Source organism: Manacus vitellinus, unplaced genomic scaffold, assembly GCF_001715985.3.
Source record: "Manacus vitellinus isolate BGI_N305 unplaced genomic scaffold, ASM171598v3 scaffold_47_pilon, whole genome shotgun sequence".
NCBI lineage: Eukaryota > Metazoa > Chordata > Aves > Passeriformes > Pipridae > Manacus > Manacus vitellinus.
This window is the reverse complement of record NW_021940585.1, coordinates 3,762,948-3,782,732: the sequence shown is the minus strand read 5'-3', so window position 1 is coordinate 3,782,732 and position 19,785 is coordinate 3,762,948. Positions and strand designations below refer to the sequence as shown.

At 48.1% G+C, this 19,785-nt stretch overlaps 1 protein-coding gene across 2 annotated transcripts; it reads right to left on the bottom strand.

The window, feature by feature from the left end:
• Nucleotides 1–1,595: 1,595 nt before the first annotated feature.
• PIGR (polymeric immunoglobulin receptor) lies at nt 1,596–13,321 on the bottom strand. Of its 2 annotated transcripts, none has more exons than XM_018079826.2 (11): nt 13,124–13,321; nt 8,263–8,358; nt 7,733–8,065; nt 7,216–7,548; nt 6,279–6,602; nt 5,541–5,855; nt 4,484–4,628; nt 3,876–3,994; nt 3,445–3,570; nt 3,265–3,323; nt 1,596–2,363 (listed from the first exon to the last, which is right to left on the bottom strand). In XM_018079826.2, the coding sequence occupies exons 2-11, from the start codon at nt 8,342–8,344 to the stop codon at nt 2,238–2,240; spliced, it is 1,962 nt and encodes a 653-aa protein (XP_017935315.1). In that variant the 5' UTR covers nt 8,345–8,358; nt 13,124–13,321; the 3' UTR covers nt 1,596–2,237. The 2 variants fall into 2 exon arrangements, with proteins under 2 accessions (XP_017935315.1, XP_017935316.1); XM_018079827.2 differs by lacking the exon at nt 13,124–13,321 and adding an exon at nt 11,643–11,661.
• Between the last annotated feature and the right edge of the window lie 6,464 nt (nt 13,322–19,785).

The window sequence follows — 19,785 nt, the reverse complement described above, 5'->3', positions numbered from 1 at the left end:
CCGTAGAATAAGGTCCTTGTGTCCCCAAGGACAACTGAGTTCCTGCTTTGGTTTAATCTCCATCACAGGAGAACCCTGGTCAGACTTCTGGCATCAAACCAGATTTGGTGATTCACTTTCAAAGGAAAGGTCTCCCTGATTGCTCACTGTCCTTCCTCAGCTATTTGTTTAGGCCAAAGGGAAGCCTCTCAGGGCTTTGATTCTTGTAATTTGCTTTCTCATGTTTTTTTTTTTTTCAGTGACTCTCATTTGTCCAGGTGTCAGGGTGAATATATCCCTCCACGCTCTGAAAGGTGATATTTCAGCTCCATCACTCTTGAAACCAACCCTTTAAGACCCCACAGGTACAGCCCATACCATGATTCCCTGGTAAAGAATAAGCACTGGGAATGATGCTGTGACACAGTGAGATACCACAGCTCACCACTGACCCCCGAAAATCAGCTGACACGTTGGTGAAGAGTCAGGTGAGCTCCCTGTGGACCTTTCCATGGATTGTGGTGGGCTCTGGATCACAGCTTGAGTGAGATGTGTGGGTTTTATTCCACGTCCTCAGCTTATGCTGTCACAGTCCTCACTGCTGATCCTATTCACTGCTCACAGCCTGTGCAGAGTGCTGCATGCCCCAACCCACTCCTGCTTTGCTGCTTCCATCAAAACCAGGGATTTTACATTGCAAAGCACAGCAGCAGCCCAGGGCCAATCCCCTTTGGAATTGAGGTGCCAGCTGGAAGCATCAGCAGTGGGAAGGAGCAGGGGTCTCAGGCAGGCAGCTGCCAGGGCTGAGAGGTGCAGGCAGAGCCAGGATGCTCAGCCCTTTCTCAGCCCCTGCTCCTCTCCCGGGAATTAAGCTCATCCCAGCTGCTCCCAGGGCGGTGTGGGAGCTGAGGGAAGGACGCCTTTGGGCAGGCTGAAGAGGAAGTGGATTCACAAAGGGAGAGCAAAAGGGGTTTTCTCCTCTCAGAAGTTTCCAAACCTCAGCGTTCTCCTGCCGCTCTCTGCCTGCTCACCCCCGGGGACACTTTCCAGCAGAGTCAGTCATTCACTTCCAGCAACTCCCAGGCAGGCACAGACCTGTCCTGACCCCTCCACACCTTTTCCAATATCCAAGCCCCTTCCCACCAGGCTGATGAGGGGATGGAGGTCTGGAGAGGAGGTAGGTGAGCTGTAACCTGACCTTTGAGGTGCCAGCCTTGCTATGGGTAAGGTGATGATTATTGCACTGGGGATGTGAAAACACAAATGCTGTTGGGGCTGCTGCCCTCTGGGGAAGTCCATGATTCAGGAATAATTTGTGTTTTGTCCTTGGGGAAACTCAGTGTCTCTCAGGTGACAGCCATTTTCCAGCACCTCCCTGAGCTATGACACTGTTTGCATTTTTTTAAAGGCAGCTAATACTTTACTGAACCAGAAATATTGTGTGGTGTTACTGTAACACAGTCACATCAGACCCTACCCAGAGTGATGCTTCCCAATCTTTATATTTTATGGCTTGGTCTCAGAGCTGCACTTCAGCAGCACAAGGTCAGGAATTTGAATTCCTGTGCAGTTTCTGCCCTGGCCCTGTCAAACCCCTCCACACCCCTTCTCTTCCCCAGGTAAGGCACCAGCCTATCCCATTCCTGGTGTTCAGGGAAAATTGCTTCTCTGCTTCATCACCTCTTCATCATTGCTTCCTACATTGCTTTATCTGTGGAATATTCAGCTTGTCCCACCCTTACTGTATTTGTCTGGGTGTGATCTCCCTGTGCTCTCCCACGGACCGAGTTCCCTGGTCTGCTGAAAGCCACTGATATTCTTTATTGCTTGTGCATGAAAACACTTCAGACCATGTCTGGCCTGCAGGTGCTGCCCTCAGGCTGAGAAAGCTTAGAGGAATCAAAAGCATCAGATGCTGTTCTAAAGGGTTTTCCAGCTGCCTTTAAAAGAAAATGGGACTTTTTTAAAATGCCCTGTGAGAGCCCACTCTGTTGGAACTGTTGGTGGGGTGAGCCACTTGGTCTCCCAGTCCAACCTGCTCACTCAGACCCTGCACTTCCAGCCCAGCCCTATTTGACATCAAATAATTCCTCCTAAATCACCGCTCGAAGCTGAATTTAAGCAAAAGAAAAAAAAAAAAAAGGTCAAGCTGTAGCAAATCGTGGTAGCAATGAACAGTGTGTGTGCTTGCTGATGGCTTGGTGTGATCCTCAAGGTAGAGCCAGTCCCAGTCGCTGCCTCCTCTCAGTCCCTGACCTTCAGACCTGGTCCTGGGAGGGGGACACTTCCAGGGCAGTGCTGTCCCCCCCGGAGCCACCCTGAGCGATGCTGCCCGAGGTGAGGAGGAAGGTGGAGTAGGCGAGGTCAGCATCCTCCTTGGAGCTCTGGAGAAGGACAGGAGGACACAGTTAGGTGGCTGGGGATGGCCAGCAGCACGTGGCAGGGGAAAGGCAGCATTTTGTGGGCTGTGAAGGTCTCAGGATGACACAGGCAGGGTGGATGAGTGGGAGGATCCAGAGGGTCATGCTGGTGCTGGTATGAGCATCACTCCTCTGCTCAGCCCTGGAAAGGCCCCAAGTGTTTGTGGGTTTGGGACTCCATGGCAAGCCTGACCCTGTGTGTTGGCATCCAGCTCCCTGTCCTAAAGCTACCAGGCTTTACTGGTTTCCTTTATTGCTCCAGTCCAGCTCTTGGCACTTACAACACCCACATCTCACCTGTGGGTAGGGACTTGGAAAAACACAGGTTTGCATCTGGCACCTTCAACTACTGCCCAGTGCTGCCACTTGACCATGATCTTCCCCAGAAGGAGGGGTGGGGGAGTAGATGGCAGGGAAAAGTAGAGGCAGGGAAAGGCAGGGATCACAGGAACAAGTCACAGCCCTTGCAATGGCAGAGCCCTCCCTGCCTACCTGTGCCCCCTGAACCGCTGCCCACGTGTGGGAGGGTTGGAAGGTGGGATGTGCTCTGTTTTCTGGCCAGCTGCTTATCCCAGTGTTTCATCTCTATGGTAACAACCCCAACTTTCCTGATGCAACCTGGGGCTGACCTGGTTTACTGTTTGAAGCAAGGTGACTGCTGTTACTGTCTCCACTAGCACATGGAGTCAGGAAAGGGATAAAGTCCTTCCCACAGAGGCTGATCTGCAGCAGGTGCTGGATCAGATAAGATTGAGAGCACCTGGGTATAAATAAGGCCCCTGGAAGAAGGCAGCCCCTTTGGCAGAGACTGGAGGGCTGTGGCTGTGTCTCCCAGGTCAGTGGCCTCTCTCCTGCCTCCTCTTACCCTTTTTGCCTTCTTCACCTCAGCAGCACTTTCTGGGGTGTCCTTGGTGGTGATGAACTCTGCAGGGAGGCAAAGGGAGGTGTTAGGGAGGGGGGCAGTGGTGGGCAGGCATTTCTGTGGCTTTTGTGGGGTCCTTCTGCAGACCCCTGACCCCGGGGGGGGCTGGAGCCAGCACCCTACCGTCCCCTCCGATGGCAGTCTCCTGGCTCTCCTTCACACAGGTGCTGTTGCTGGCAGTGTAATCCTTCACACTCTCAAAGTCTGACATGCTGATGTTCGTCCTGTAGCTCCCAATGGACACCAGGTCTGGTAAGAGAGGGGGAAATAAATAAATTCTCTTTTTAGAGCTGGTGTGAGCACATTGGCACCCGAACCCTCTGTGGGATACAAGGTGCAAAGCACACAGAGGGGTGGACTCTGTCTCAGCTGGGCACTCTGTCCTGGGTGTTGGAGCTCCAAGGATGGGGTCAGTGGGACCAGCAAGGTCCCTTCCCTGCCCCTCACATGGTGGGTAACCAGGAGAGCAGCTCAGCCCAGCAAAGGCACAAAGGTGTTGCCTTCATCTTAATATTGTTGGTGTTTCTTGAGAGACAGGAAAGGCAGGGACTCACCAGATCTCTTCATCTGCCTGTATTTGACGATGGCAAAAGCTGTCACAATGATCAGGAGCAGGGCAGCAACAGGGCCCAACACCAAAGGAAGAGTATTGGAGCCATGGCCTTGATCAGAGCTGGAATAGAGGGAAGGAGAGATCACTACAAATAATGTATTTGAAGGTCCAGCAGCCTAAATCTGTATAGGATGGTAATTCTGAGTGAGCCTGATGCAATTCACTTAATGAACTGGATCCTAGTAAAATAAAAAAAAGCCAAATAAAAATCTAGTATAGAGGTTGTGCCAAAATAGCTGCATTAGCAGTTTGGTTATAAATGTGTGAAGGAAATTTCTCCAATATGAAGTACTTTCAAGTAGTTGTTTTGTGTCTGGAATATCTAATCATTCCCTTCTGGTACCATTTTCTTGACCTGCAGATTAATTTCAAGTCATCTTGCCCTTTGCTGTGACTTTTCCCTCTTCTTTTCCTCTGATGTTTTGAGCAAAGTTCTTTTGGGACAAGAACTTTTTTTGTTGCTGAACCACACACACGGTGCACAAACACAGTACCCACAATGGGTTAATATAAACCTCACAAGAATTATCAACGACAGAGAGAACCAACCTTGCTGGGGCAGCTCCACTTCGCACCCCAGATTCACTGTAGGCTCCTCCTCGGGGTCCAGGGCCAGGCTCAACATGGTTGGGGAACTCAGAGTGGCTGGGGGTATCAACATCCAGGAGCTCTGGGTTCTGCTTGGCATCATTTCCTGTTGTATCCCAGGGAAGGAAGTGTGGTTGGTGAGCAGCAGCACGGAGATGGGGACACAAAAACCAGCTGGATGTGTGGGGTGGATGTGGAGCTGCTGTGGGTTTTGGCTCTGCATGAGGGGCTCTTTAAAATGGGGTTTGAGATCTGAAATAATCTCGTTCCAAATAACTTACTGCAGAAATCTCATGTAGACTCTCTCTGCCTACAAACTTTTGAAAAGTTCTTGCATTGCTAAGTTCTGCCTCTAATGTTTCCAGAATGAGTTTTGAATACTTGCTTTGCTTTTATTTCTAGCTCCTTTACCCCCAAAGGCACTGAAATGAGGTTTTCCCTTTGACCATCATCCACTTAGGATGGCTAAATATGGGATATCCAGTGCTCTGCTTTTTCCCTGCTTCTAACAATATTCCTCCACGAGAAAAACCATCTTAATTCCAAAATACTGCACCAAAGCTGAGACTAAACCCCCTGCTGTTGGTGTTAGTCTTTCCTCTCCTGTTGCACACTTCTTTCCTAAGATAAGAAGCTCCCTGGAGCAAGATAAGTCTCTGAACTAGATCAGTTCTTCACCTGGTGAAGACGTGACAGATGTGGCTGAAACTAAATGATGCTACAAATTGTAACAGCAACAATTAAGAAGGACGGGGCTAACAGTAAAATTGGTGTGGAAGGAAGTGAGCTTTAGACTGGTGGGGACCAGGAAGCCAAAACCAACGAGTGGATGAAAACACTGACGGCAAACTGTGCAGGATCGGGGCGATGTTGGCACCTCGCTGGGAGGCTGCCCGGGTGTACAGCGCTTGTGTTTTGAGGTGCTGCAACCTAGTGGCTGCGGGGAGGACTTCCCTCGGCACAAGGCAGCGTGATCCACAGCCCGGGCGAGCAGGAAAACCTCTGCCCTGGGGCTCACCTGCGGTCACCGACAGCTTCACCGCCGTGGTCTCCCCGAAGAGGCCGTTCTGCTTCACCCCGCACCAGTACCACCCCTCATCGTCCTCCGCCACCGAGTCAAAGCTCAGGATAACTGTCCTGTTGGAAGTGCTGCAGGTTGTCTGTGGCCCCGACTGGCCAAGATCAGAAGCTGGCAACACGGAGCAGCCGCTGGGGCTCCACTTGCACCAGTACTTCTCGTAGGAGTAGTAGGCGCACGTGTAGGTGCAACTTAAATCGACCCGTGAGCCCACTTGTGCCTCCACTTCCTTCTCTCCTGTCAGCTGAGGATTTCCTGCAAGGGCAAATGGAACATCAAGGCTGGTGTTAGTGGTTGCAGTGCTGGGAATGGCAGCCAGCAGGTAGTGGTGCTGCTGCAGAGGGATCTTTGAGGGGAAAGTGCTCCCTACATTCCTAAATTAATGCTCTTTGAGGGAAAGTGCTCCCTACATTCCTAAATTAATGCTCTTCATGCATCTCTGGGTGAAAGCTGGGGGTCTGTATTTGCAAGGCTTAAGAAATATTTGCAAGAGAAATTTTTGTGAGCGTTTTCTCATAAAGCTGAAACCACGTGTTTCAATTTTAGAGACACTGAAGCGAGTTCAGGTTTGGACTTCGTGTCCCTTCCCAAAAAGCCAGATTTGCTCGTTTGTGGTGCTCAGGAGGTTGTTTTGTACCCACTGAGCAGGCAGAGAACTGCCAAAGCGCCACCTCGTACCTTCTATGACCTTCAGCTCAGCTGATGATTGCTGGTCCTTCGCTTCATTTGTTATGCACCAGTAATAGGCGTTGTCTGCCTCGCTCAGCTGGTTCAGGATGATGGTGACTGTCCTGTTATCTGGGTTCTCAAACATGGCCACTCTTCCCCTATACTGTGGCCTCACATTGCCTGTGTTGTCTATGATCCAGTTGTATCTGTTAGCTTCCCACTTGGCCCAGATCCTCGTTGAGGATTTCTTCAGAGGATCATAGAGGCATTCGAAGGTTGCTGAACTTCCAGTTTTTGCAGTTACCGTGGTCTTCAGCTGACGGAAGTTTTTGTCTGTCGATAAAAATGACAGGAGCAGTTACGAACATCTCACTTGTGTCCACATGGCAAATCTTCCAATAAAATAAATATTATCAGATCAAACAAAGCTCTTATGGCTAAAAAAGCAAGGTTAGGCAAAGCTCAGGGGTGCAGCCAGCAGGAGACTGTCCTGGCACTGCCAGGAATTGATCCTAAAGAATCTGTCAGGCCTTTCTTTTCCCCAAATTCACTGGCTGCTTATTTGCTTTGTGGATGGACATTTCAAAGCTTTTTTCCCTTTGCTAGAGGAAGGGCAGGTCTTCTCCTTTCTACATCAGTCATACTGAGATTTAAGGAATCAAGACTTGAAAAGACAGTTGGGAGATGGAATTTGCTTCCTGTTGTTTTGGGCTGGGGAAGATAGCCAGCCACTGCTGGGAAAGCTAAGTCTTGATACAAGCTTTATTAGTGGTGGTTTAGTGTATTATAGATGGTTAAATAAATAGGAAGAAGTATCTAGATGAAGAATAGGATAATAGCAGCCTGCAAAGGGAAATTAAAATTCTTGTTAAATAAAGTGAGACTGCTAGCAGTGCTTCCAAAGAGAAGCAGAGATGAAGTCTAAAATGCACTGGGAATAGCTTACCCTCATAGATAAACACATCCATTTCCTTGGATTTTCCATTTTTCCCATATTCTCCGGCCCCACAGCGGTACAAGCCCGAGTCTTCCCAGTCCATCTGAGTCATCATGATGTTGACTGAGTCTGCAGACAGCTCGTAGCTCAGCAGAACTCGCCCTTTGAAATCCTCATCAATGACACCGTTCTGGTTGTCGATGATGTCGTGGCAATCTTCTCCCTCCATCTTGCACAGGTATTTCCTCCAGGTGGAAAATTCCGACCCGAAGCTGCAGATCACGGTCCAGGTGCTGTGCAGCTTCACATAGAATTGCTCAGCTACCTCAGGTACAGGTGGATCTGTGCATACAGAGACACAGTCAGGGCCTGCTGCCCATGGAATGAAAACTGCTGTTTGCTCAAAGCAGGGAGCCCCTTGAGCTCTCAGACACTGGACAGGAGATCTGTGGAGCTTTATTTAAAAGGGGAGGGGGGGAATGTAAGAGAAAATAATATTTTAAGAAGGCCCCAAAGCTGTAATTACCTTGGGAAACGCTCAGAGTGACTTTGTAGGAGAGCCCTCTGCCATTGTCACCAACACCACACAGGTAAGTGCCGGCGTCCGTCAACGCAAGCGAGGAGATGTTGACCTGGAAGTTTTCTGCCTCTGGGTAGTCAGTGAGGGAGATCCTGCCCTTGAAGCTCGAGGACACGTAGCCACCGGTGGAGGTGACAGTCCCACAGCTTCTGCCCGACTGCCTGCACCAGTATTTCCTGTCGTGTCTGTTCACAGAGGTGGGGGGGTAGAAGCACGTCACGGTCGCCGACCCGCCGACCACGCCGTACACCTGCCGCGGCCCGAACACGGGGCTCAGGACTGCAAGAGGAAAACGTGCTGGCTGTAAGTGTCACCTCTGCCACCCCCCTCAGGTGTCCCAGGGCGAGTGTGGACCCGGGGCTGCTCAGCACCAGGTGCCCCGAGAAGGTCCCGTGGCAGTGGTGGGCACTGGTGAGGTGAAGCTGCTCCCCAGAGGTGCCACCACAAGAGCTGTGCCCCAGGCCAGTCACACTTACTTGCTGCCTTGGGGAGGTGTCTGCTTTTTGCAGATCCAGCTGGGAGGAGGGCAAGGAGGAAGATGAGTGCTAGCAAAGCCATTTTTCTTGCATTCCCTGGAAAAGACACGGAAGCTGGTGAGTAACCGCACTCGTAGAATTTAACTTAGTCATCTAAATCTTTTTTGCTTGGAGGATATGAGGGTGGTGGCTACTTGAAGGAGAGAGAAATACGGTTTTTAATTGCTTTTGTCAAGGAATTTAATGGGAAAGAGGAAGCTGATAACTCTGTTCTTGCCTGCAGGTCTCTTCATTTTTGGTTTTCAGTACATGTGCAGTGATGGTGATGGATTACTCCAAGTGCCAGATCTGGGAGAGGTCCAAAGCCTCGCTTTTCAGAGCAGGTAGGATGGTATCAGCAAGGATCATAGAATGGTTGGGATTGGAAGGGACCTTAAAGGTCACCTGGTTCCATCTCCTGCCATGGGCAGGGACACCTTCCACCAGCCCAGATTGCTCCAAGCCCTGGCCTTGGACACTTCCAGGGATGGGGCAGTCACAGCTTCTCTGGGTAAAATGTTCCAGTGCCTCACCACACTCATTGTAAAACTTTCTTCCTTCTGTCATAGAGCAGAGTTCCTGACTGAAGCCTGTTTTTAATTCCTGCTCTTTGTTTCCCTGGTCTCTTCAAGGACACGTGAAAGAGAAAAACAATAATATTTTCACCTCTACTTTTTTTCCCCCTTTTCCTCTGCTCCAGCTTAGTGAGCTGCAGGGATTTACCTCAGCCCTGCTCCTCCAAGAATCAGACTTGAACCAAGTAAAGCCCTGTCCCACCTGTCCAACCTCACCCAAATTAACCCTGGGCCAGGACCCAGTGACAGGCAATAACAAACCAAGCTGCATCTCTTGAAATAGGTCCATAATCTTCAGGATGAATATTTCTGACCTCCCCTTTGTTTTTGAACAGAGTGATGGCTCGGAGGAAACCAAGGCTCTTAATTGACTCAACTGTTTCCTTTGGCCTGAGCTGCCTGTGCTGTTGGACAGTGCCCAGGGCAGTGGTGGGAACGTGCATTTCCTGAGCATGGCTCTTGATCTCCCTGCCTATTCCAAGTTCATAGAATACCCTGAGCTGGAAGAGACCCATAAGAGATGATGAGAGGTGCCAAGGCAAATCTTTATAAACAATCAGAGGAATTTGATTTCAGGGCATCGAGTGACACTCTTTTATTAAGGGTAATTCCCGGTAGAAGAAAAAGGGGTTTATTTCCCTGTTAAGATGAAAGGTGTTCTGTTGTGCCTTCTTCCTTGTATTGTGATTCCCACTTGCTCAATGGCTACTTGTCCATGGCTAATAATTAACTCACTGAGCATGAAAAATGCTCTTTCATACATATCCCAGCAGTAGCCAGCAAGATAAACACAACATATTCTGCAGAAAGCAAACAATATGGCACAAAGAGGGCCTTGATATTTGCCCCTGGCTAACTAGCAATTCCTCTGGCTGATGGTCACCTCACTGCCCTCCAGCCCTCTCTCTCTGTGGTGCAAGTATGATCCCAGCTCAGCCTTCCCATTTTGGTGACATTTGAGTAATCTCTTCTTCTGGTTTCTTCTCCGAAAAAAAATCAACTATTTTTGGCTTACAGGCCCAAATGTTGTTTCATCAGGTAGGGAAGGCTTACCAAGATCTCTTTTTTGGAACAAAGATATGGCTGTCTCCAGAGAGGTGTGCAGGAGTGGTGGCACCAGGTCCAACATAAGCATGTTGGAGCAGGAAGGAATTTTTGCCTCTCTGTCTCTGGGGACACATGTGCACTTTTGTCTACCAAAAACAATGGTTCCTGTGTTCTTGCACAACCAGCATCTGCAGCTCTGAGTTGCCTCCAGTCCTGTTTTCTCAGATGCTGTTAAAACCTTCCCCCGCTCACCTGAAGGAATGGTGAAAACTCCCAGGTAGGGCAGGTCTGAGCAGGCACAGCCACTTTGTTACGTAAAAACCTGCTCTGAACCTCCACTGGATGGCTGGAAACCCCCTCCCTGCCTCCAGTGCTGTGTGGCACAAGGACAGTGACATTCCTAACCCACAGAAGGGGTGTCACGAGCTTTGCTGGTCACTCCGCGAGGAGCAAGTGCTGCTCGAGCTGCTGGAGGAGAATTTCATGGAGCTGCTGGTGAAAGAGCTCTTGTTCCTTATGGCTTTCAAAGGATGTTGGCTGAAGAGCAGAAGGTCCAAACCTCAGAGCTCCAGGGAGGAGAAAAGCCTGCTGAGCCCATGTGAAGGGGAGTGCAGGTAAGTGGCTTGTGTTGGTGCTTCTGCAGATGGAAGGGGGGATGTGTTCTAAAACTCACTGGGCATCCACTCAGTGATAAAGACATTCTAATGCTGTGTGTAAAGCTCTGGGGAGGTCAGAGCCTCCCTCAAAGCCCATGGTCAGTCCCTCTTTCTTAGATGGACATGCCTTCAGTGTGTCTGCCCACAGAAAGTGGCTGACGATGCCTCTGCAGGCAGCAGGAGGCTGATCAGCAGTAGATGTGGTAGGAAACCTCTCTGTCTGTGTTTCCCAATCTACTGTATGTGGACTTTTCTGGTTCAGCACCACAGGATTGACCTGGGTTGGGACCATCACCTTCCCTTCCAGCACTGTTGTTTGCCTGCACTTTGGTATTTCCCATTTTGATATTTCCCCTGCAAGTGCTCTCTGACCATTTTGGCTCTTCCAAACCTCAGCCATGACAAGACCTTCCCTGCATTTCTCTTGTGCTTTTGGGGATCTGTCAGTCCTAGGGAGAAACATCTTCAGATTTATAATGATTGGGAAGAGATCAGGGCCTGATCCCCGAGTTCTGCAAACATGAGCAAGCAGCTGCTCTGGCTGGGTATGAAATACCAGAGTCCAGTTCCCAAATTCTGCTGACTCAGCTGCACCAGGAGCATGCCAGCTCCTCAGAGCTCCTGATGGAAGTTGCCAGGGATCAGCACAGTCCAACCCATTAGCTATTAACTATTGCTCTTAATAATGACCAGTGTCAAGGCCGTGCAGTGGGATGGACAAAACATGAGGATTTAGTCGTGCCATTTGTCATTCCAGCCTGGGAGCCCTTCTCTTTTGTGGAATGTTTGCTGTTATTCAAATAGTTGAAGAAATAATAGCATGTGGGTGATATATATATTCCATGTATAGGTCATATTTCCCCCCCTGAAATCCTTTTAAAGCAAGACCAGCATTAAGGGTTGTACTGTGAGGAGGAGCACTGGCATTTGTGCTAGGGGTGATTTATGGAGGTGCTGAAGACCTCTTTGCTCCCAAAAAAGGGCACAACAACAGATTTCTTCCTGCACAGGACTGGGTTATCCACATCTTTACTTTGCTCATCAAGGTCACTGCATATATTACCTTGCTGTGAGTTTTGTTTGCTGTAGTGGGATGGGGAAAAGCCACCATTTCGCCCCATTTTCATGGAGTTAAGAATGAGGAATCAACTCTCAGATAAAAGATCAAGCTGACCTAAACACATGCAGAAAATAAACATTTCAAGTTGCAAACTCCTTCACAATACGGAAAAGATAAATAGGAGGTGCTCCTTCTGTCATACAGCGAGCAGAAAAACCTGGGCAGAACTTACTGAAGGTTATCAAGATATATGAGGAAATTAGCAGTTTTTAGGAATTTCTGCAGTGTTTGTGACCCTCCCACCTAAGATTGTTTGTCAGTTAAACACTACCCTGCATGAGCAATATATTCCAGAGAAGAAATGGAACAGAACAATCAGACATCCCTCATGGCAGTGACTGAAATCTCAGCTGAGATTGTGCTGCTGGCCTGATTTTATGTTCCTTTAAGCTGTTAGAGTCATCAACATGTGACCTAATTTTATATTCCTTTATGGTGTTAGGTGCTCCATGCACCAACTTGTTGCTTTTCAGATAAGAGTGTCATGGTTCATGTGTTTCTTGGGCTGGAAAGTGAAACCAACTTTGACACTATTAAACTATTCTATAGTTGAATTATAGTTAATTATTTAATTTATTTAATTGTTAATATTTAATTATTTAATTATTATTTAATTTAAGTATTTAATATTAGTTTAATATTAAACTATTCTATAGTTTAATTCTACTCTTCCTGCAGGGAGCAGGAACATCCCATGGCCCAACTCACTGTGCAGCCCCTGGATGGGTGGACAGTGCCAGTGCAGGACTCATTAACAATTAGGAAGTGATATTTCTCTGTGCTTCAGATGGAATGTATTAAATCCTGTATGAATATTTTCTTTGCAGAGTGAGAACTCAGGTGTGCAGAAACCCACACCTTCACCTTGGTCTGAGTGTGAAAGGACTCTCTGATTTCAGTTTTAGGACGCTGTGCCCAGACCATTCTCTTATTTTTCTTCTTGGTAACTGTACAAGCTTGAGAGCTCCTCAGAGCTCCTTTAGGACATAACTGCACCAATTCTCCTCTTAAATTTCAAAATTTGCCTCTTGTAATTCAAAAGACCGGAATGACCTTAAGCTGAGTAGCAAAGCTTTAGGTTGCTACAGTAATATTTACTAACATTTGTTATTTTCTAGGTTAATACTTAATGCAAATATTGAAATGATAGTTATCCTTTTTTTTTCTTTTTTTTTTTCCAGAAAGGAAAGATTAAAAAAACTACTGCAGAGAAGAAAACATAACTGTCATAACCCTGTTCCTGTACTTTTGAGCTTCTTTCACAAGAAATCAACCTCCCACCACTGAGACCTGCTGCTTCCCTACACGTGTGAGGAAGAGACCTCAAAAGTGGCTCCAGACTCCTGCTCTTCTCCTTCCCCACCTCAAAGAGGTAGTAAGAAAGATTTTGCATTTCCAAAAGACAAAGAAGCAGCACTACTTACACCTGAAGTTCCTTCTGCAGGGTTTTTGTGCTTCTTGCTTTTTCTTTGGGGCTGACCACTCTTAGTCTGCTGGTGACCCTGGGACCTTGTGTGACTGTCCTGCCTCCCTGTCCCAGCAGGACGAGGGCTCTGGCAGTGCCAGGCTGGTTTAAATACTCCTTTAGCCCTGCATTTCCACCTGTTGTGCCTTAAAGGAATAGCATCCAAAAGCTCTGGCAGGTGAGCAGCACCCCACGTGAGAGCCGGGGAGCCAATGCCCGGCCCAGCTCTGCTGGCACTCCGAGGGTGCACCCTCTGATTTACCTCCTGATTACACCCCCCCATTGCACAACAGCCACCCCCGAGGGGGGGTGGGCTCCCAGGAATGGTCCAGGGCACCTCTGCCTCCTTTAGGAAGGAGTCTCCACGGGGTCAAGTCCGTGGAGTACCTTTCAGCCAGATTTTTGCTTGGTCAGGAGCCAGGCAGCCTTGGTTTGAGGATGGTGCCTGTGCCTGCCACAAAGACACTGGGGAGCCTTAGGGGGGGGTCTAATTTTGAGCTCCCTCCTCTTTGTTGGCATTCCAGCACCACCCTTGAGCTGTGACTGTGTTTCCCATTGCTCTGGGCAGGTGAGCCCCTTGCTGCAAGGACTGGACACATCCAGGTGGGTTTTTTTTCCTGAGGTACTGCACATTTTTTTGGAAAACAGTGTCCCTAAGAAGACCCTGATTGGCCATCCCAGTAGAGCAGGTCTGTCTGACTTCCCTGCTCTCCAGCCTCTCTGCCTCCCCCCAGCCTGGTGGGAAGAACAGGAGTCTGGGTGAACAAAGTTGGTCTTGTCTGTGCAGACCAATAACATTGCAAGCTCTTTAAAATCAGAAATAATTAACAGGGGCTTTGCTGCCATCTCCCACCTCATTTCTTTGCTCTCCTGCTGTGGGCGTGTCAGGAGCCCAAATATAAATTCCCTGGTTGTCAGAAATGGGGAAAAAAAAGTAAAATTAATGAAAACGAAAGTATTTGTACTACATGGGATGAATCATTAACCTGCTTTACCTTTACCTGTACTAACAATACAAAAGCAGTAGTTCCTTCTGACTGGGGGGGTCACACGGGGCTTTCCTCATCTGCTCTCAGTGAAAGCTGATGAGTTTGAACAGGATGGCAGCTCCAGCTGTTCCTGCTGTGCCTGGGAGCAGCAGGGTCCTGACCTGGAGTTGGGATCTTTAAGAAATTTCTCAGATCCTAAAGCCAACCTTGGAAATACCTTTAATTTAGCTCAGGGTGTCAAGCTCCTTTCTGTCCATGAATGTGCAGCTTCAGAGGTGAGGAAGGGGCTTCAGAGGTGAGGAGGGGGCTTCAGAGGTGAGGAAGGCTGTTGCTGTGCTTCCACAGGGTGATCTGGCAGGGATCTTGGACTAAGAGAACAGCCACCACCTCTCCTGGATGAGAACAAACACTGATCCCTTGCAAGCTGTGTCCTTCCCACCAGAGCTGCTTCCCTGGACATTCCAAACATTCCCCAAAAAATGTTGGCATTACTTTTTTTCCTCTTGGCCACAGTGGACACAGGTGTGTTTGCTTTCCTGTACCTGCCAGGCATCTCTCCCTTGGGATCCCCCCGGGGAAGGGACTTTGGGAGTGGAAAGTGGGAGTTTGGGAGTGGAAAGGGAGAGTTTGGGAGTGGAAATAGGGAGTTTGGGAGTGGAAAGGGGGACTTTGGGAGCAGAAAGGGGGAGTTCAGGAGTGGAATTGTGAGAGCTGGGAGTGGAAATAGGGAATTTGGGAGTGCAATGGGAGAATTTGGGAGTGAAAAGGGATGGTGAAAAACCAGCCTGTCTCCATCCCACAGTTAGCATGGAAATGTGTTTTAAAGACCAGGAGAAAGGTGGAATGGCCACGGGCAGAGGAAATTTGGGCAGAAACCAGCCATGGGCACCTGGAATTTCTGGTGCATTTGAGGGAGGAAAAGTTAGTCCGAGCTGAAGGAACAATTCCTTTAACCAAACCACCCTTAGGGCTTCCAGTAAAACAGCTCTGTTGCCTCATGCAAATACATTTCCTTGCCTTAACACACGAGGAAACATTCTCCTGCCAAGTCACAGGTTCCAAAGCATTTTGGCATCTCCAGAAAACAAACAACCTTCGGATTGCTTTTATTGGGGGGGGGGAGCAAAGCCCAGTTTGCAGCATGACAAACACAGAGCCTGAGAGCTACAAACCAGGGGGGTTTGTAGCTGGGGCTGGGCTGGACTGGTTGGGTTTTGAACCTGTGGATGGTTCTGCAGAGGGGGGTGAAGGGAAAGCAGCACTTGGGAAGGTGGGTGTCTGATAAACCGAAATCAGATGTGGTTTGTGTGTTGCAAAATGACTCGGTGGCTCAGGGGTTTTTTTAAACAAAACCAGAAAATGCTTATTTTTTTGAGCAACCTGGGCTAGTGGAAGGTGTCCCTGCCCATGGCAAGGGGGTGGAATGAGATGAGCTTTAAGGTCCCTTCCAACCCAAACCTGTCTGTGATTCTCTGATTTTTTTTTTGACTCTCACTGAGCAACCCTGAGGGTCCTTCCCTTCCATTCCTTTTCCCTTGGGATTCTCTGCCTCTGCAAGTCAGAGCTGCCCACAAAGAGCCAGGTTAGAGGTGCTTTCTTTTATTCTCTGTTCTGCAAAACACGTAGCAAGTGCCATTTGGGATTCAGGGCGTTTGGGTTCTGAGCAGGGCAGGGAGCAACGAGGGGTTCTGGGTGCCTGGCAGTTCAGAGCCTTGGTTTTCCACAAGGAAAATTCCCAGCTCCTGTGCACAGGGGCTTTCACAGAAGGTTCTGGCTCAGTTCTTCATCAGTCACCTTGAAAAGCATTTTTTCCCCGTAGGGTAGCTGGAAAATAACAAAACACAAGAAAAGCTGTGATCTGCTGTTGCCTCTCTGTGCAATATTTTTGCAGGTGATTTCAGGGGTGTTTCTGTTTTTATGCCAAACTTGGTATTTTAAATGGGTCTGTTATTTTAGGGAGTCCTGAGAATAGAAAGGTGGAAAAACCTGGCTCAGAGGGAAACTTCTGGAGTCAACCCCACGCTGAGATTAAGAGGAGAATTATCCCAAGCTTTACCTCAAATCAGATATCTGAGAACAGAAGGCACAATTAACAAATATTGGTTTTTGTTCTCACTTTTAGAGGTTTTTCACAGAAGGTTGATTGTTTATTTTCAAGGGTTTAGGGGAGATGTACTATTTTCTTCCCATTATTTATACTTAGGACCCCTTTTGGCTCTCAGTGCATGAGAATATGAAATGAGGATGTGAAATCCCACCAACAAATTTTTGAACCATTATTTCAATATTTTCTTTTAATGGAGGACTTTTCACTGATACAAATTTCCACAGAACAGAGGTTTCTAAAAGACTTTCTCAGGTGTTTTCTACATGAGCTCCTCTCTAAAGAGTATTAACATTCTGAGACAGACCCACTGTACTTATATTTTACCAGAAGACAGAGACTCTTACATATAAGCTGGTGGTCCTGAATCTTCCAAGGATAGCATAGATTTTCCTGCACAGTAAGACAGAAAAGAATGATATTGTTCCAACACAGTGAACAATAATCACTCCTGTGGAATACTGGAAAAGGTGATAAGAAATCAGATTTCACTGAAACAAGCAGGAAGAGTGATAACAGGTTTACTACATGTAAGCAAAAATCATAATCAACCCCTATAATAAATTTATGAACTTTATATAGGGTTTAATCTGACTCTTTTGAAATCTATGGCTTAAAATTTCTTGGTGAGGAACAAAGGCAGTAGTCTGGCAGCAGAACACAAGTCCTGGACTGTGGATTGTAATTCCTGGACTGCAAACCTCTCCCGTGGAGGTGTTTTACTTGCTAAGCCACGAGTTCTTTGCTTAAAATTTGGTTTTATTCTCTTCTAACCAGAGAGAAGACACAGTGCCAGATCCAGAAAACACCCACCTACATTTGCCAGAGTCCATCTTGCATTCCTGCACTTTTCCTGGACCTGAGGTTTCCTCCACTGTTTGCTCTTTTGCAGGACTTGGACCAGCCTGAGCTGTCGCTGCCTCCAGGATTCCAGTGGTGCTTCTTTCTCCTCCTTTAAAACAAAAACACATGGATGCACTGGAGGGAACATGTCCAGCATGCCACACACCAGACTAGAGCCAGTATTTCCCAGTTTCATTCTTGTGAAAAATCTATTTCCTCTCACTCCTGTCATCACTGAAGGTTTTCCGCCCCTAAATTTATCTACAGACATAATATGTTCTAGAATAAGATATATGCATGTATTTTTTAAAAAAATAAGTCATTAGAAGGGATTTTTTGGCCTGTCTCTGTCAGTTTTGCACTGAATGAGCTGGATTTGGCCCCAGGACCTGCTCAGGCCACGCAGGTCTTTATACCTGCTCTTTATACCTCAGGATTTCCGAGCACTCGAGGTGCCATAAATCTTCTACACACAAAAACCCGACCTTGCTTTCAGCAGGGCTTCAGCATTTCCATTTCTTTCATTTGCTTTTTGGTTAAACATCTTTAAAAAGAAAAAAAAAAAAAAGCCAAACAACTTCTGGAGGACTTTGCTTGCTTTCAGTTCCAGATGAGCTTTCAGGCTGCACCGGCCACAGAACGGCCACGTGTGCCCAGAGGTGGAAACATTCCATGGGTCAGACTCCAATTCTGGGAAATCACAAGCCAAAGGCCTTGCAAAACAACCCCTGCAAGCCCAAAAGGTGTTGCTTGGCCAACTTACCTGTCTTCTTTTGAAGTTTTATTTTGACCAGGGCGAGAACAGTGACAGTGATGCAAATCAGCAAAGCAAGGGCTGGGAGCACAGCTGGGAGCAGATGGGATTCACCTGATGAGCTGGAAAGATGAATCACCAGAATTAAACAGAATTTTGGTTCTCCTATGTAGGCTGTTGTTTTTACCCCAGAGAGTACAAAGGAGCTGTAAACTCTGACTGAATCAAAGAACAGGCAGCAAAGTCGAGGTGAAATCATTTCCCCAGGAGTTTGTCTTAGGAGGAAGTAATTTCTACATCTGCCTCTGCTCTGCTGCTTGGGTTTGTGCTGAATTAGCCCCTCCAAAAGGAAAACAAGTTGTTTTCATGATATGGATTCACAAGCAAGGTCTGTACATCCTTTTTTGTGAGTTGTTACAGACCCTGGTGTTGTTGGAAGGTGTCTACAAACCATCTCCTTGCAGAAATGATATATGTGCTATCAGAGCTCCCCAGGCTTTGCCAGGAATGGTGGAAAATCTGAGCCTTTATATGAGATTTGCATGATTTGTGATTAGTAACATCCTCTCCCCTCCTCTTTCTGGCTGGATGGGTGGGAGATATGGCTTGGAGGAGGGAGGGGATGGTGTTTCTCATGTTGGGGGTCAGTGGGGCAGATGTGAATCCAGGGTGCACATCTCAGTATTGGACTGGATTTGTGGGTTTGTCCAGTTCAGTTATGGCTGATCCTGGAATATCTGGTGCATCTGCACCAGCTACACAGATCCTTTACCCCAAGTGCTGAATGGTGGACAGGGCTGGAGAGAGAAGTGTTGGAGCTGCTCACAGCCATCCTGCCTAACAGGAAGCACAGGAGGTAAATCCACTGGGAAACCACTTGAGCCACAGGGCTTGGTGTGGAGAACTACCATGGAATAATTACTGGCCAAAATACCCACAGCCTTCTGATTAACCTTGTCCAAAGCTAACTCCTGATGCAACCCCGAGCACCCAACACTGCCCGGGTTACTGGCTGCTGCAGGGGCTTGGATAAGGTGTGCAGTCAAGTGTGCAGCAGGCACAGATTCACCAGGTTATTGCTCAAGCCTGATGTTTCCCAAGGTCCTGTCTCTGTACTGAGCAAAGCAAAACAGACAGGAGCACATCTGTTGACTCTGGCATCTGGTCCCCAGGAGTGGGCAGCACCAGAAGTTTTGGAGACAAGTTCAAAGAGATGTGTGCATGGACGTGAGGCAACCTTGCCTTCTGCTTCTCTGACTCCTAACCTCTCCTGCAGGTGTTTTCAACTTGCAACCTGTGCACAACCTCCGTGCAGGGCCCTGGGAATTGGGGCAGGGAGGTTGTAAACCACCAAGTCTGTGAGATACGTGGCTGTGGAATTACCTCTCGTGATAGCTTTCACCTGGGGAGGTGCCAGAGGTGCCAGGGGTGGCAGTGGGCAGCAGGGTGCTGGTTGTCTCAGTGACAATGCCCACTGTGGTGCTCTTGGTGACAGAGCCCATTGTGGTGCTCTTGGTGACAGTGCCCACCGTGGTGCTCTTGGTGACAGAGCCCATCGTGGTGCTCTTGGTGACAGTGCCCACTGTGGTGCTCTTGGTGACAGTGCCCACTGTGGTGCTCTTGATGACAGTGCCCACCGTGTACACCCGGCCCCTGATGCTCCTCTGTGTGGGTGTTCTGGAGGCAGCCAGGCTTGATGAAGTGGACTTGACAGGAGTGGTTGTTTCTGGGTCTTGTGAAGAGCAGAGTTCTGCAGAAAACATTATTTTTAGGCTTTAATATCTGTCTTCTTGCAGAGGCAACGTGTTAGAGTTGCCAAAGATTTATGCATTTTACCTTGCATGAAAAAAACTACCAGACCCAAGCATTTTTTGTTTTCCTTTGACTCTTAAAGAAAGCAGCTTGGGACCACTTAAACCTTAACACTTGGC

Excerpts from the sequence above, each read along its gene's own strand:
- PIGR (XM_018079826.2), bottom strand. The coding sequence starts at position 8,344 with ATGGCTTTGCTAGCACTCATCTTCCTCCTTGCCCTCCTCCCAGCTGGA. Across the intron at positions 7,549-7,732 it reads CACTCTGAGCGTTTCCCAAG|ATCCACCTGTACCTGAGGTA; the intron begins GTAATTACAGCT and ends CTGTATGCACAG. Across the intron at positions 5,856-6,278 it reads TGAGCTGAAGGTCATAGAAG|GAAATCCTCAGCTGACAGGA; the intron begins GTACGAGGTGGC and ends TTGCCCTTGCAG.